The sequence below is a fragment of the Piliocolobus tephrosceles genome, chromosome 1, assembly GCF_002776525.5.
Source record: "Piliocolobus tephrosceles isolate RC106 chromosome 1, ASM277652v3, whole genome shotgun sequence".
NCBI classification, from domain to species: Eukaryota; Metazoa; Chordata; class Mammalia; order Primates; family Cercopithecidae; genus Piliocolobus; species Piliocolobus tephrosceles.
Genome location: NC_045434.1, coordinates 129,306,393 through 129,319,803, shown reverse-complemented (window position 1 = coordinate 129,319,803; position 13,411 = coordinate 129,306,393). Strand labels below are relative to the sequence as shown.

Below are 13,411 nucleotides of genomic sequence, written 5' to 3'. Positions count from 1 at the left end.
CTTGATAATGATTCACTGTCATCAGTGTTGAATCTAGATATTTTTCTAAATTAGATTTGAATTAAAATTATATTTTGACACAAAAGTCCATTTTAAATTTAATCAGTGATGAATCAAGGTATTTCAATCTGTATGAATTTCAAATTATGTTTTGAAAATCTGCTTTTTATTTATTTTTATTTTTGAGACAGAATCTTACTCTGTCACCCAGGCTGGACTGCAGTGCTATGATCTCAACTCACTGCAACCTCTGCCTCCCAGGCTCAAGCAATCCTCCCACCTTAGCCTCCTGAGTAGCTGGGATTACAGGCACACACCCCCATGCCCTGCTAATTTTTGTATTTTTTGTAGAGACGAGGTTTCACCGTGTTGCCCAGGGTGGTCTCGAACTCCTGAGCTCAAGCAAACTGCCTGCCTCCCAAAGTGCTGGTATTACAGGCATGAGCCACCATACCTGGCCTGAAAAATCTGCTTTTTAAATGTTTTCTGTCAAATATTACTGTTTCCCTTTTAAATTGTCACTTAAACAATAGTAAATACATTCATTTAGCATCTGTGCTGGAAATTATTTTGGCTCAACAATAGGAAAAATATGAAAACAGGTGAAATTTCGCTAGTTTGCTACTAGAAGTACTTTGAAATGAAAGCAAAACCTCTTATTTGTGTTCTCTCCAGTGCCTGGAACAGTGATAATACAGCAGACACTCTAAATACATTTTTGGTGAATGTATAAGTGAATTATGAAATCTTAAATCTGTCTTAACTCTACAAGATTTGAGTATAATAGAAAAGGAAATACTTTTTTGAGTCGTAGTCTTGCTCTGTCGCCTAGGCTGGAGTGCAGTGATACAATCTTGGCTCACTGCAACCTCCACCTCCCGGGTTCCAACGATTCTCCCGCCTCAGGCTCCCAAGTATCTGGGATTACAGGCATGCACCAACACACCCAGCTAATTTTTGTATTGTTAGTAGAGACGGGGGTTTCATGATGTTGGCCAAGCTGGTCTCGAACTCATGACCTCATGATCTGCCTGCCTCGGCCTCCCAAAGTGCTGGGATTACAGACGTGAGCCACCACACCTGGCCAGGAAAGGAAATTCTGTTCTTCTGTCATTTTATTCCTATATGCTTATCCTTATTTGAGCTAGCTCCTTTGGCTATATGCTAGATATTGTTTGATTTGCTGCAAGTACATCAGTGAACAAAACAGACAAATCCCTTCACTCATGGAACTTACTTCTAATAGATGGAGTACAAAAATATGGCCTTTTCCTTTTCTCTGTCCATTCTTCTCCTTCTCACCCCAGAAGCAGGGAAATCAGATAGTACTGAGGAGGGAGAAAGTTGCACTTTTTAATAGGCTGGTTAGGGAAGACCTCATTGAGAAGACACTGTTTGTGTAAAGACCCAAAAGGAGGTAAGGGAGCAAGCTGTGTTGCTGTCTATGAAACTATAGCAGACAGGGAAGAGCAAGTGCAAAGACTCTAAAGCAGGAGCAGGCCTGGTGTATTCACAGAATATTTAGGTTGCTGGTGAGGTTAGAGAAATGAGCAGAGGCAAGAGTAGAGAGATACGTGGTCAGAGAAGTATGGGATTGGGGTTGGGTGTGGTACAGACTGTATAGGCCTTGTAGCTATGGGATCATTCTTTGACCTTCACTCTGAGTGAGATGGAGGGTAATTGGTAGGTCCTGAACAGAGGAATGACATGATCTAACATATATTTTTTAACAGCATCATTTTGGCTGCCAAGTTGATAATTACAACAGATGAGCAGAGGCAGAGAGACCAATACAGCTAGAAATAGCCAGGACTGTTTTGGTAATCTAGGTAAGAAATGGTGTGGCTGAAGAGAAAGCAGTGGAGGTAATAAGAAGTGATCAGATCCTATTTTGAAGGTGGAATCATTAGAATTGGTGACTGGCTGGACATGGGATGTGAGAGAGTCAAGTTTAACCATAAGATTTGTGGCCTGAGCAACTGGATTCTGGAAGGATAGGGTAAGCCATTTACTGAGATAGGAGTGTCACACCATCCTTAGTTTTGGGAGAAGGATGAAGAGCCCAGTTTTGGCACTACCCAATTTTGAGATGCCTGTTAGACATCCAAGTAGAAGTGTCAAGTGGACCATTAGATATAGAAATCTGGAATTCAAGGAGGAGGTCCAGGCTAGAGGTAATACATTTGAGAGTTGTCAGCATATAGTTTCTAATATTTAAAGTCATAAGATTGGATAACATCACCAAGGGAAAGAGTGTTTGTTTATACAGGAGAGAAGAGACCTAAGGCCAGAGGCCCTGGGACACTCCAGTATTAAAATGTTCAAGGAGAGTGCTCATGAGAGGTAGGGGAACCAGGCAAGTGAAAACCTGGTGAAGAAAATGTTTCCTGGAGAAGGGAGTGATTGTCAAGTGCTGGACAGATTAAGATGAGAGTTGTGAAATGTCTGTTGGATTTGGCAGTATGGCTGTCTCTTGTACAGTTAATCCTCACAAGAACCCTATGAGGTGGTTGATATTATTGTCCTTATTTTACCAAATTAAGTTTCACAGCCATCAAACAATGTGTCCAAAATAAAACACTACTGAGGACATATCTGGGCATTAAACCCTTATCTTTCAGACTCTAACCATTATATACTGTACTTCCTTTTTCTATCATGTGGGCTTTTTTAAATTTTGGAAAATGATGGGAAAATTCAGATTAATGTAACAAAATATATCCTCCACTCAGAATTAATAGATTTTAATGTTTTCTAAAATTTGATTCAGATATATATTTTAAATAAAAGAAAATGTTATAATTATTCAAAAAATATTAATTGAATGCCTACTGACTGCCAGCCACTTGTTCTGGAAACTTGGAATAAATGGTGAAGTACACAAAGACTCCTGCCCTCTGAGAAGAAAAAAACAGAAAATAAACAACAATTATATATTAGAAGGCAATAAGTGGTATGGAAAAAAAAGAAAAACATATAGCAGAATAAGGAGGTCAGGAGTATTGGGTTTTGGGAGGTAGAGGGCAAGTTGTACTTTTTAATACTGTGGTCCGGATAGGCCTTATTGCAAAGATGACATAAGGAAACTTACCTGGCAGAAGATAGTTTCAGATGGACGGAATAGCTGGTGCAAAAGAGGAGGGCATGAAGTCAGTCCCCTTTGTTCCCTTTCACAATCCATTATTCGTTCCTCCCCAGAAGCAACTGGTACTGTGAAGTAGATGTGTATCCTTCTAGTCTTTGTTTTTATGTTCACTGCCATAAACAATATTTAGTATTTAGTCTGTTCTTGATTTATATAAATAATGCTATACCAGCTGGGCACTGTAGCTCATTCCTGTAATCCCAGCACTTTGGGAGGCCGAGGCAGGTGGATCACTTGAGGCCAGGAGTTAGAGACCAGCCTGGGCAACATAGTGAAACCCCACCTCTACAAAAATACAAAAATTAGGCGTGGTGGCACATGCCTGTAATCCCAGCTACTTGGGAGGCTGAGACAGAAGAATTGCTTGAACTCGGGAGGTGGAGGTTGCAGTGAGCCAAGAGCATGGCACAGCACTCCAGCCTGGGTGACAGAACAAGACTCTGTCTAAAAAAAAAAAAAAAAAAGCCATGCCATGTTTGCTTTCTTTCATTCAAAATTATGATGAGCAAAATATGTAAATCTAGTTTATTCATTTTAACCGCTATTTAATATTTTATAAATATGCCACAGTTTATTTTTCTATTACAAGCAGAGTTACATTAACAACCTTCACACACATTTTTTTATGTATAAGTGAGAGTGTTTTTAGGCTTTATATCTAGAAGTATGTAAATAGCTGGGCTGTTTATATGCATTTTCAACTTTATTAGATATTGCCAGATTGTCATTCAATTGCTTACATCAACAGTGTGTTGCACTATTTCTTCCCATCCTCACCAAACTTGGTATTGCCAGTCTTTCATTTTTCCAGGTGGATGGAGTGAATTATTGTCTTTATATTAATTTCTCAAATTATTAGTGAGATTGAGCTCCTTTTCAAATTTTTATTGTCCATTTCAAATTTCCTCCTTTATAAATTCCCTGTTCATATCCTTTACCATTTATTTATTGGCTGATATTTTCTTACTGATTTATATCATTTTTAAATTTAGAGTGATCTTTCTAAATGCTTTCTGAGAAACTAAGATGACTACAGAGTTTTTTGTTGCCATTAATGGCTTAATGATAAAATTTACTTCTGATTTTTTTAAAAACTTAAGTTTTCTTTAATAAAGACCTATTCTTATAATTTATTAAGCCAACTCTTATTTCTGTAAATTATGGACTATAACATCCCTTAATTGCCTGCTACCAACCTAGCACCAGATGGAAAGGCACAGAAGATGAAGTAAAATTACAATCAGAAATTGCTTACCTTAAGCCAGACACAGCAACATGTACCTGTCATCCCAGCTACTCAAGAGGCTGAGTCAGGAGGATCTCTTGAGCCCAGGAATTCAAGGCTACAGTGTACCATGATCATGCCTGTGAAGAGCCACTGCACCGCAGCCCAGGCAACATAGCAAGACCCCCTTTCTTTAAAAAAAAACGAAGAAGAAGGAGAGAGAAGAAAGAAAGAGAGAGAGAAGAGAAGAGGAGGAGGAAGAGGAAGAGAAGAGAAGAGAGAGGGGAGGGGAGAGAGGGGAGGGGAGAGGGGGGGGGGGGGGGGGGGGGAAGGGGGGGGAGGAGAGGAATTGCTTGGTTAGGGGAAAGCATAGAGAATATTATGAGTATATGTGTTGGGGGGGTGTGTGTTTTAATCAAGCAATTTAGTTTCCCACATTGTTCCTATATGTTTATCTTGTCTAGTAGTAATATTATTAAAACATAAAAAAGTGGGGCTGGAACACTTCCTTTTGAGATGGCCATTATCAGATAGTGACTATTGAGCGGCATTATTATACTATTGACTCTTTCCTGTCAAATATAACAAGTATTTTAAAAAAATAGTGCTTCTGTGGCACATTATTATAAATCTGATGTTCTCTAGAAAGAAAGAGAAAGTTTGCTTAAAGGTAACACTCCTTGGATAAATTTTATCTGTCTTTCAGGTTAACAAATAGAAATATTATACACAAACCTGCGGAATGGACTTTAATTGCTATGGTGTTGCTGTCATTGTAAGTACTCTCTCAGATTTTAACTCTAAATACTAAGTGTGAAGCATATTAATTAGGGAAAAACAAAGTGATCCACTGATTTTGTAAACTGCCTTGGAAAATATCATACCTCTATTTTGTGCCTTACTTTCCTTTCCTATGTAATAAAACAACTTTTATATAAAGTGATATGTAATTATTCTCTATATTTTTTTTACCATCTGTATACCTTATTCTTTACAAATACTATTTGTTATCATCTCTTTTTTTTTTTTTTTTTTTTTTTTTGAAACAGAGTCTTGCTCTGTCGCCCAGGCTGGAGTGCATTGGCGTGATCTCGGCTCACTGCCACCTGTGCCTCCCAGGCTCAAGCAATTCTCCCACCTCAGCCTCTCTAGTGGCTGGGACTACAGCCACGCACCACCATGCCTGACTAATTTTTATATTTTTTGTAGAGACGGTGTCTCACTATATTGCCCAGGCTGGTCTCGAACTCCTGGACTCAAGAGATCCATCTGCCTCTACCTTCCAAAGTGCTAGGATTATAGGCATGAGCCACCACACCCAGTCTGTTATCATCTTTGAAAGAGACAAACATCCTCATGTAGAGTATATACAGAATAGCCTTTTAGTTTCATTTTTAGTAGTCCATTGTATTAACATTGAATGGGCTTCATTATTTTACATCTGTATTTTTACATACCTAATATTATTTTGTTTTTCAACACTTCATTAGCATCAAAAAAGTTTTTTAAATTAATGTACAATTTTAAAATCTGACAGGTTTAAAGGAACTAAACCAGATGCTTACTACAAAAGCATATATAAAACATTTAATACTCATTCAGCTTTTAAGAAACCACTAGTGGTTTCTAAAGCTATTTATCAGTAGGGTTACAACTATTTAATAAGTGTAGGGTTTTTCAGCTTGAATTGTAAAATTCTTCTTTTGAGGATCATTCATTATTGCATTACTGTTGCTGCTTGGTGCTTGTTAGAGGTCATTGAAGCCCATAGGACTTGGAAAACTTACCAGACACTCACAGGTCAAAAAGTGTTATGAATCAATCTCATAGCCTCTCCAGCCCTGCTTTCTCTTTCTTTGATATTACTTCAGTCTGACATGTTATTCTGGTTTTACTGTCCCTAGGAAGGCTGTGCTGAGAAGCATTAGAGTAGGCTTCAGTGAGCCAGAATCTGTGTCACCCAACCAGATACAACTCACATGATTCATTAAATCAGAACATAGAAAATAACTTTACTTGAATGCCCTGATATAAATTTTTTATCAACCATAAGAACAAATCTTTTGTCATTTCTACTATTCAGTGTTCCAGCTGAATTGGTAATTTGTGAACTGATCTTATGAATTTTTTAGAAAGTTTTTTCCATTTTATGAAATTTGTAAATATTTTGGTCACTGGCAAAGGAAATATCAGTATCTCTGCTCACCGACCAGATCATATGCCTGCTAATAAACCCTTATAGACAACTGTTTAACTGTACTTCTGCAATTCATTATACTAAAGGGAGAAGTAACTTTTTTGGTTGACAAGTCAGAGGCCTAGGCTCAGCACTAATCTCAGAATCTTGCTTTCTCAGCCACTTACTGAAGGTATTAGCACTGCTTACTGAAGATACATTAAGTCCTACTGTTTTTGGATTAAATTTTTGCCACATCTTATCTAAAATATATAGCAAAGAACTGAAAAAGTATGGAAAATGAAATAATAAAGGCTACCATTAAAATTTCATATGATTATTCCATATAAAAGTAAACCTCTCTAGTGTTTGATTTTAATAGAGGCATCCATGTGGCACAAAATACTGAAAGCTTTGCTAGTCCTTTTATGCACTGTTTGACTTCTTTAACTTTGGATATAATGTAGGGAACCTCTTATTTCAAGAGTCAGTGACCCATAAAAATAGTGCCTTAATTGAATTCACAGAACAAATTGCACACATTTTAGTGTAGTGTACGTGTGTTTCATATTGGGCAATCAATCTTTTTTTTTTGAGATGGAGTCTTGCTCTGTTGCCCAGGCTGGAGTGCAATGGCGCAATCTCGGCTCACTGCAACCTCTGCCTCCCAGGTTCAAGTGATTCTCCTGCCTCAGCCTCCTGAGTAGCTGGGATTACAGACACCTGCCACCATGCCCAGTAGAGTTGGGGGGTTTCACCATGTTGGTCAGGCTGGTCTCGAACTCCTGACCTTGTGATCCGCCTGCCTTGGCCTCCCAAAGTGCTGTGATTACAGGCATGATGAGCCACTGTATCCGGCCTAGTGCAATCAATCTTGAAATTGTAGCAGTAAACACTATTTGCTTCTGTCATTCACCTTGCATCCCTCCTCTCTTTCGTTATGCCCTAATCCCTACCGCTAGATCTAACCTTCCTTCTCCTAGTCATTGGTCAACTGGACAACTAAAATCTTCCCCAGTTAGGGGAAACCCTTTTGGCTTCTTTAAAAATCTTTGGTCACTATAGACACCAAGACAAGTAGTGTTTCCTAGGTTTTTGCCTTTGAAATCTTGTTTTCTGATAATTCTAACTTTTGCTTTTGGCCTTCCTTGCAGATTCTTTTCATTCTGCATTTGCACATTCTGTATCTTCACTAGCTGAATCTCCCTATTCTTTTGATCATCAGCTTCTAAGACTTCTGTCTCCTGTGCTGTATTATTTTCTTATTTCCTCTTTTCTCAGAAATTCCCCTTTAGCTTTTCATATTTCTGCCCCCACTGGAAATCTGTGGCTCAACTGATAGACTTTTTTATCTCCAGCTTTGTCCATTTGTCACCTTTTTACTGCAAATACTACTGTACAAGTTAGGGATAAAATTAAAATACATATTCATCATGTGAAAACTCCATTGACTTCTATAAATTATAATTATACTTTAATGTGTATTTCCACCCCTTTTCTCCCCTTTACAGTTTCACAATTACTTTTTAGAGAAGGCATTTTGTCATTGGGGAAAGCAAAAGTAGGCATGGGGGCCAGCATTGGATAAGTACCCTTACAGTGAAAAATATGGAGACTTTAGACACCCAGAGACATGCACATATAAAGAGAAAGGAGAAAACACACGCACACATATTTGTGGAGAAGTAACCCCACCTTTCAGCCTTTTAGCTTATTGCCAGTAACATTGACTGTAGGCATACATGGGAGTATGTCTTTTTTAAAAATAATTATCCTATAATTCAGAAAATTTTCACGTCTACTCTCAAATTTCCAATGGAATTTTTAAGTCACAACTTGTAGACATTTCTGGAATTCATGTTTAAAAACAAACTGCTTATAAGTCTTTATAGCTAGGCAAAAGATTCTAAATGGCAGTTGTTACTTAAGATGAATATAAGATAATATGTTCAGTAGTACTGTTCTTTATATATGAATATTGCTACGTTTTATTATTACTATAATAGCATTTGTTTAATCCATGAAAGCTGTTTTCAGAATTCCTCATGTGAACTCTTAGAAGAGGATACATACATACACCTATATATAATTGTATTAGTATGTTTCTATAATGCCACAAGTCTAACTCTTGTTAAAGGGGGAAAAAAATAAACATTTTGACCTAAACGTGATAGTCCAGGACAACATAAATAAAACTGAGTCTTGAATTTTCACACCTTTATTCTTAAAGGGAATAAGGAGTTTTGGTAGCAAGCCATCTTCTCCTGGTGACTTTCATTGCTCTTTCACAGATGTATTAACATTTTTTAAATCTGTGCCAGGTGCAGTGGTTCATGCCTATAATCCCAGCATTTTGGGAGGCTGAGGCAGAAGGATTGCTTGAGCCTAGGAGTTGAAGACCAGCCTAAGCAACATAGTAAGACTCTGTCTCTACAAAAAATAAAAACATTAGCCAGGCATGGTGGCATATATGTCTATAGTCCTAGCGACTAGAGAAGCTGTGGTGGGAGGATTGCTTCAGCCCAGGAGATAAGGCTGCAGTGAGCCATAATCGTGCCACTGCACTCAAGCATGGGTAACAGAGCAATACCCTATCTCAAATAAGAATAATAATTTGGACCATAACATGTAATTTATCAGTGTATGCTGATGGAAATTGTATTTGCGTATCTCAGAAAAAAATCTGATCAAACAGAGTTGGTACAGTTGATCACTGCACACTCAATGAAATGCATCCCATATGAAAATACATCATGACCTATTCCCACTTCATTTTGGTTTCTCACTGATTCCATAGAACTTGAATTTGTGATTGCAACATTTATTGATATTTATACTATGAATTCAGACCCTACGTGGTACCCTACCCAAGAGCACATGGAAAGACCTTCTAAAGCAGAGCTTAAGCACTATACATTTATGAAGGAATTAATGTTCCTTTAACTCCTTTAAAAATGTCCTCTCGTTCTTATTTAATAAATGTTATAATTAAAGACTCTGAAGCACTCCTTATTCAAAGAAGAACATGTATAATAGTGATAATTGACTTTTTTTTTTAAAGAACTCATTAGAAATGCAATAAAATAACCTGATAATTGCTCAGATTTATTTTGCATCTTAGTTGAAGTTTATCAGACTTTACTCTTAGATCTGATTTTGTTCCTGTAAAAGGTACTATATAGTGAAATAATATAGAGTTGAACCTGATTTTCTTAACTAAATATGTGCTATTGAGATGTTAGGCTTTCTCCACAATCTTTGATGCATGACTTTTAATAAAAATGTATGTAGGCCGGGCGCGGTGGCTCAAGCCTGTAATCCCAGCACTTTGGGAGGCCGAGACGGGCGGATCACGAGGTCAGGAGATCGAGACCATCCTGGCTAACACTGTGAAACCCCGTCTCTACTAAAAAATACAAAAAACTAGCCAGGCGAGGTGGCGGGCGCCTGTAGTCCCAGCTACTCCGGAGGCTGAGGCAGGAGAATGGCGTAAACCTGGGAGGCGGAGCTTGCAGTGAGCTGAGATCCGGCCACTGCACTCCAGCCTGGGCGACAGAGCGAGACTCCGTCTCAAAAAAAAAAAAAAAAGAAATGTATGTAAATATATATAGATAGTCTTGTATAGGCCAGGTGCAGTGGCTCATGCCTGTACTTTGTAATCCCAGCACTTTGGGAGGCCGAGGCAGGCAGATCAGTTGAGGTCAGGAGTTTGTGACCAGCCTGGCCAACATGGTGAAACCTCATCTCTACTAAATATACAAAAATTAGCCGGGTATGGTGGGGCATGTCTGTAGTTCCAGCTAGTCTGGAGGCTGAGGCAGGAGAATCACTTAAACCCAGGAGATGAAGGTTACAGTGAGCTGAGATGGCGCCACTGCACTCCAGCCTGGGCGACAGAGTGAGACTGTCTCAAAATAAAAGATAGTCTTCCGTAAATATTTAGTACCTATATACTCTACTGTGTAAAGCTTATTAATATATTTATATATTTTGAAGTTAGAATGGACAGTAGGCCAAGTGCAGTGTCTCATGCCTGTGAGCACTTTGGGAAGCTGAGGCGGGTAGATCACAAAGTCAGGAGATTGAGACCATCCTGGCCAACATGGTGAAACCCCATCTCTACTAAAAATACAAAAATTAGCTGCGCATGGCGTGCCTGTAATCCTAGGTACTCGGGAGGCAGAGGCAGGAAAATCACTTGAACCAGAGTCAGAGGTTGCCGTAAACCAAGATTGCGCCACTGCACTCCAGCCTGGTGATAGAGCGAGACTCTGTCTCAAAGAAAAAAGAAAGAACCATAATGAATTGCATAAAATTATGTTTTATGATGTGGTATTTTGATATGATTTAGGTATATCATATTTGTTTTTATATTCCTCGTAATTCCATGTTACCCACAATATAAGAAACCAGAAAGTAAAGAATCGCTTTTAATCATGGTCACATTATTCAGAATAGCTTTTTTGAAAAGATTTAACTGGTATTTTGAGAAGATTTTCTAGCTATAGGACACATCGCTTAGCTTCTGTCCCATTTACTCCTTCCCTCTTCCCTTTGCTCTTGGTCTTCCCCAGTCTTCTGTGACCTCTGTCAGTATTCTTGAGCCTGCAACACAAGAGCAGACTGTGCTGATGGTGACCTAAAACTGAGAAATACAGGGAAATGTCCAAACCAAAACTGGCAGCCAAAGAGAAGACATATAGAAGGCTATCGAGAAGCAGCTTAACTGGCCTGAGTTCCTTTGTGTGCAGCCTATGTGCAGAAATGGGAATCAGGTTTCCTCAAGAGTGCTTATACTTAAAATGTAACTTTTCCACCCAAGTTTAATATAAAAGCTTTGTAAATAAGCCACTACTTTGTTTTCTGATGGTCTATGGTTAATTGTATCATAAGAGTCAAATGTCTCTTGGTGACCAGGGAGAGAGGGAGGTGTGTGTTGTGTTCTGTGTGAATTATTTGGTTATCCATTGAAGGAGATGAATACTTTGTATTACTCAGAAAGGATAGAGGATAAAGTGACGTGTAGTAGTCTAACATGGATACATGTTCTTCCTAGTTCTATGCCCTTGATGTTCTCTAATGGAAAGCTTTCAAGACCATCTCCAAAAATGTCTGCTTTCATTTTATTTATCTGAACTGGCTGTTTCCAGTGAACTGTGGCCCGCTTCCTAGGCAGAGACCATACAATAGTTTATTCTCTCTAAAAGCTTTGAGTATTCCTGTCGTTCAGGGAGTAAGCATATAAGTCCTGGGAAATGGTATTTAAACAGCTCAACTTGACCATGATCGCTAAACAAAAGCCATCACTGGACATGGGCAGCCACTTTAGGTAACCATCATACAGATAGAGACTCTGGAGAGTCACTTCCCTAGGGCTACCAGGCCTGAATGGAAAGATGTGACTAAGGCTTTTGCCTCAGCAGGCTGGTTTTTTAAAGCCTGCCTATTGCTAATTTCCTCAGAAAAATCTGTGAACATACCATGAAAAACAAAGAGATGGTTCCTTAGAAATCTATTGGTTACAAGTATTCCCAGCTCTTTCCCTTAGCAGTCCAAATTTAATTTTAGGTATTTGAGACCATATTTGAAGATCATTGAAATTAGTTTTTTATATTTCCTTACAATTATGGAATTTTTATATTTAACTGAGCTGTTTAAAGTTGAGATAAAATTCATATACAGTTTACCATTTGTATATTTTAAAATATACAAAATATACAGTTCACTGGTTTTTAGTATATTCACTATGTTGTACAACCGTCACCACTTATCTAATTCTGGAACATTTCTGTCACCCAAAAAAGAAACCTCCTATCTATTAGTTCAGTCCCACTTTCCCTTCCTCCAGTCCTCTGGCAACCATAAATCCATTCTCTATCTTGACGGATTTATCTATTTCTGAACTTTTCATATAAATGGAATCATATATGACCTTTTATATCTGGCTTCTTTCACTTAATGTGTTTTCAAGATTCATCCATTTTGTAGCATGTAACAGTACTTCATTCCTTTTTATGGCCAAATAATATTCTATTGTATGGATATACCACATTTGTTTATTCATCAGTTGACAAACATTTGGGTTATTTCCATTTTTTGCTATTTGATGGGTAACAGTGCTATAAACATTCATGTACAGATGTTTTGTGTGAGCATATGTTTTATGTTCTCTTAGGTATATACTTAGGAGTAGAATTGCTGGGTCATATGATAACTCTGTTTAACCTTTAAAAGAACTGCCAAAGTGTTTTCCACAGTGGTTGTATCATTTTACATTTCCACTAGCAATGTATGAGGACTCCAAAGATTGAACTTTACAAATTATCTCATCTTGCTTCACACCCAGTAGTCATTTTAAAGGCTTATATATGCAGTTTCCCCAAAACTTAAATATGCCTAATCTAATTGATTTTAGGCTTTCATGGACATGTAACATCAATTTCTTATGTTTTAGGAATTTCTACTATAAACGCAAAATGAGTACTTTCAAGCTAAAAACAAAGGTTATGGTGTTCATAGTGTTCAATCTGAAACCATATAAATGTCTGAACAGTAGCTACTGGTATTCTTTTGGATTCCTCAGTATCCATAAAATTCAGTTTTTGTTTCTTGCTTATATAAATCTTGAATTTGTTTATCTTATGATATTTACTATCCTATCACCTTTGTCTTTGTGAAGTTTAAATATTTACCTGTTTACTGAGGATTGAACAATAATTAGATTATTTCTATACATTCCCATACTTATTGCTGAGAGTTTATGTAACAAAAACATGTTTTTAAACTGAAATAACTTTACCCTCAGCCAACAGAGCTATATGGCAATCTAGATAGTTTCTAAAGAAATAATACTTGTTTAAATTTT

General features: G+C 37.8%; 1 protein-coding gene across 7 annotated transcripts in view; it reads left to right on the top strand.

Annotated features, from left to right (window-relative positions):
* The window catches only part of RPAP2 (RNA polymerase II associated protein 2), a 93,997-nt gene that overhangs the window by 48,614 nt on the left and 31,972 nt on the right, over positions 1 to 13,411 (top strand). For 5 of the 7 annotated variants that reach the window (XM_023230995.2, XM_023231002.1, XM_023231001.1 and 2 more), the window contains one exon: positions 5,077 to 5,145. In XM_023230995.2, the coding sequence (XP_023086763.1) occupies positions 5,077 to 5,145 (69 nt within the window). Of the gene's footprint in view, positions 1 to 5,076; positions 5,146 to 8,867; positions 8,902 to 11,120; positions 12,549 to 13,411 lie in introns of those variants that run through there. The other 2 variants (XM_023230998.2, XM_023230997.2) reach the window with 2 other exon arrangements.